Source organism: Triticum dicoccoides, chromosome 1A, assembly GCF_002162155.2.
Source record: "Triticum dicoccoides isolate Atlit2015 ecotype Zavitan chromosome 1A, WEW_v2.0, whole genome shotgun sequence".
NCBI classification, from domain to species: domain Eukaryota; kingdom Viridiplantae; phylum Streptophyta; class Magnoliopsida; order Poales; family Poaceae; genus Triticum; species Triticum dicoccoides.
Genome location: NC_041380.1, coordinates 562,368,078 through 562,372,107, shown reverse-complemented (window position 1 = coordinate 562,372,107; position 4,030 = coordinate 562,368,078). Strand labels below are relative to the sequence as shown.

General features: G+C 59.3%; 1 protein-coding gene across 1 annotated transcript; it reads left to right on the top strand.

Annotated features, from left to right (window-relative positions):
* The first annotated feature begins 2,502 nt into the window (after nt 1–2,502).
* LOC119331735 (formin-like protein 14) lies at nt 2,503–3,821 on the top strand. The gene is made up of 2 exons (XM_037604930.1): nt 2,503–3,216; nt 3,466–3,821. The coding sequence occupies exons 1-2, from the start codon at nt 2,602–2,604 to the stop codon at nt 3,532–3,534; spliced, it is 684 nt and encodes a 227-aa protein (XP_037460827.1). The 5' UTR covers nt 2,503–2,601; the 3' UTR covers nt 3,535–3,821.
* Nucleotides 3,822–4,030: the final 209 nt, after the last annotated feature.

The window sequence follows — 4,030 nt, the reverse complement described above, 5'->3', positions numbered from 1 at the left end:
CAAATGGATAAACTCTCCTTAATTTAACCCTCAAAAAACAATTCCCTTCAGTAATTAGGCCAGGGCTAGGGGGGCAGTGGCCACCCCAGGACTGTACGTAGCTCCGCCGCTGGTTGACTACCATGATTTGATGTCCTGGAAGCCTTGCCACACATCCGGATGAAACACATGTAGTTGTAGCCAATATTTAACCACACACCACAACCTAATGGAGAATCTGCACTGAAATAGGATGTGCGCAGCCGACTCTGGCACCTTGTTGCAAAGGGGGCAATTCCCACAATTTGGCCATCCACACCCCGCCAGACGATTAGCCGTCCAAATGTGTTTTTGCATGTTTAACCAAGCAAAACTTGCACTTCGGCGATGCCCGGTTCTTCTAGATAGTGCCCTCGAAACTAGTTGTCGTGGTACCGAGAAATTGCGCCTTATAGGCCAAAGTCATGGAGTGGCGACCCGAAGTGGTGAGCTTCCAGGTAATGGAGTTTGGACGGCCATCGTGGAGGACCACCTGGGATGCATGTGCCCAGAGTAAGATGAATTCTTGTATGTGCGACACCGTGAGCCCATTAGTCATATTGATTTGATCAGACCCAAGTGTCATTTAGAGCAAAAATCGTCCGACCATTTCTTTCTCTTAGATATATCAAAAATGAGGGGCACGATGTGTTTTGACCTTTGCCATCCACCCATGCCGACTCCCAGAAGCTCACCTGACTCGCATCACTAATGGTTATCTTCGTAAGCGCGTGAAACAAATCCACATCCTCGACATCGCACGAGCTCCCAGTGCCCACCCAAGTTCTTTCCGGCACTTCCCATTCAAGCCATGCCCATCGAAGGCGAAGGGTGTGGGCAAACTTCTGTAGGTTCAAGATCCCAAGGCCGCTGAAGTTTAAGGACCGACACACCAATGTCCAGTTATTCTTGCTGTTGCCACTAAAGACCTTGTATGAGCCCGCCTAAAGAACATCTCTACATATCTTATCAACGACCACTAGGACCTCCGCTAGAATGACAAGTGTCATGATGTGGTAAATCACAATAACGGTGACGATTTGACCAAGGCGGCGTGGCGTGTCGCCGTGCAATGTTTCCCCTGCCAAGGGTGGAGCGTGCTGGCGACCTGGTCCTCAAGGTATTGGAAGTGTACCCGCTTGACATAGAATGAAATTATGAAGGCCTGAATTGATTTCGTAGAGCCTCTAAATTGCACCACTAACATAGTCCACAACAGCATCGTTATTCTTCCAACTGATAGCAAGCCTACATAATTCAAAGCGTTTTTTGTGAACTAAAAAAAAGCGAGATGCGACATGGATAAGCCCATTGACAATATATAAAGATATAGCCCATTTATTTTGTGTGAACTAAAAATACTGCAATTGCCAAATACGCCTCCATTTTTGATAGAAACACTGTAGCGCATGGAAATCGTGTCGTGCATTTCGTGCCTATACAAGTTATAAATCCGTTTGGAAACCGGAGCCAACAGTCAGACGAAAGGTGTCTGGCAAGGGCCACGGCCTGACCGCCTGAGCAGAGCAGCCGCGACGCGGCAACGAGGCACGCACGTGCGGCGCCGTGGTCGTTGAGGATCCACCACAGCGTGCAGCAGGCAGAGGCAGGCGGCCGGAGATCGAACGAACCGGTTTGGGACGACGGCGTCCACTGGCCCCGGCCGATGCTCTCCACCGGCCGGGCGCGGCACGCAGCGGAGAGAGAATCTTGGGTGCGGTGCGGCCGGACGCGACAGCGCCACGCCGCGCGCACATCACACCACACCTCCCCGCGTACGTACGCTCCACGCATGCACCTTTCCCCGCTGCTCTTTCTTTCCGGTCAAATGCACGGCGCCCGGCTCGCTCGTTGCTCCTCGCGCACTCCGACCAAATCCGATCTCCGAGCAGCAGCCAGCACTTGATTTTCCGATCCTCCGGTCGTCGCCGTCACCCGATCGGCCGATGATCGGACCTCCGTGCCCGGCGGGAAGACTGGTCAGGCGGTCTAGGGGGGGAGACACAAGGCGGTATAGTCGCGTGCCAAGCTACTGGCCCGCGGGCCCGGGGCCAGAAACCCAAGGCGGCGCTGCATGGCCGCGCCCTGTACCACTGCCGTGCGGGGCCCGCCGCCCCCGTCCTCTCGCCGTCACGGACGTCGCCACATCGGCACGCCAGCTTCACATCCTTGGTTTGCTGGATATACTCCTACTGCTAATAACAGATTGGCCCCGCCGCCCAGTCGCCTTTCCCGTCGGCGACAGCATTTTCTAAGCGGGACGACGACAAGTATAGGCCGTGGCGTACTCCACGGCGGCCCCACGGGTCAGCGAGCTTGTGCAGAAGCTGTCTATGCCTTGCCGCGGCCCCACCGGTCAGTGATTGTATACGTACGGCTGCGCGCGTCCAGGGTTGGAGAATGACCGGGCTGCCCCCGCGCACCGCACCACAACCACGACGTCCTTGCTTTTGCGCTGCGTTGCGTTCCGGGCGGTAACAAAAACAAACGCGAGCGAGACCCCTGCTGCCTCAAGACCTCCTCCTCCGCCCCGCCTCCCTCCTCCTGCTCGGCCCGTCGTCCACGCCGAGGGAGCCGTCGGGCATGGCGGCCACGGCAGATCCGCGGGCGAAGCCGCCGGCCGCGCCCTCCACGCACCACCTCGAGCCGTGGGCGCGCCCGCAGCAGCAGCCGCCTCGACCCCACCGCGTCGAGTCGCCCTCGGGGGGTGCGTCGGGCGCCCGCGATCGCCGCCGCTCGTCGTCTCACTCCCACCGCGGGGCCGACGCCGCCGGCGACGACGGCGGGATCGAGGGGCTCCGGGTGAAGCTCATGGGCCACCTGCGCGACGCGGCCGACCGGCTTCGCGTGCCCCAGAAAAGTCCTCCCCTGCCCCCGCCGCCCCCACCGCCCAAGCCGAAGGAGCCCCAGCCAGAGCGCATGGCGCCGCCTCCACCTCCCACGGAAGAGCCGCAGCCTCCTCAGGCGGACGTGGCGGACAAGCCGTGGAAGCTGCGGGAGCGCACGCGGCGGCGGCCGGCCGCGCTGTCGTCGTCATGGCCGGCGGCGCCGGCTCCGCCGTCGAGGCGGCGCAAGCGCGCCCCTTTCTCCGTCTCCCTGTCGCCGGAGGAGATCGAGGAGGACATCTACGCGCTGACGGGCGGCCGGCCGCGGCGGCGGCCGAGGAAGCGGCCGCGCGCCGTACAGCGGCAGCTCGATGTAAGCGCGAATTCCCCACACTACCCCCGCCTTTCCCAACCATTTAGTACTAGTAACGCTCGAATTTACCGAATTGCCCCTTGGCTCCATCCCATCGATACGCTTTATGCGCTCACTTAACGTAGCGGCGTAGCACCAGTATAGTAATCCCAGCATGATTGTTGTGTTGTGTGCAAGAATGGCACGCTCATCCTCCGATCCCTAACTAACAACAGCTAGCACCAACGCGTGCCGTTCGTTTCTGTGCAGTCGCTCTTCCCCGGGCTCTGGCTGGCCGAGGTCACCGCCGACGACTACAAGGTGCCCGAAGACGAGTAGCCGAGCTCGCTCCCTCCCGCCGGCGACGGCGACGTGCCGGCACCGCTTCCGACGGACCCGCGTCGCAGGTAGCCCGAATTCATAGCAAGTTGGAGTAGCTAGGCGTAGACGCGTGGTCGCGTGGAGCGAGCCGGTCATGTACTCGTGTTCACCAGTTATTATCAAGTTTACAACAAGGAAAAACTCCAGCTACCGACTTTCCTTGTCACATGCTGTTTCTGCTTCGCCGTCTGTACAGTCGCGTGGTCGTACAATCTACTGCTGGTAGTACTCTACTTGCCAATTTATACTTGTTTTTTCCAACCTCTTCCATCCTGGTTGTACGTACGTGCTACTCGGTCAGTCTCGGGCTCGGGCGGTGCTGGTGCATGTGGCTGTGCGCGCGCCACCGCTTTCCGTGCTCGCGCGCAGGAGGGATGGCATGGCTTTCGGGTCAGGTCCCGATCCGGTCTTCGTTTCCTCCCCTTTGCGTTGCGTTTTCTCGGGGGCTGGCTCG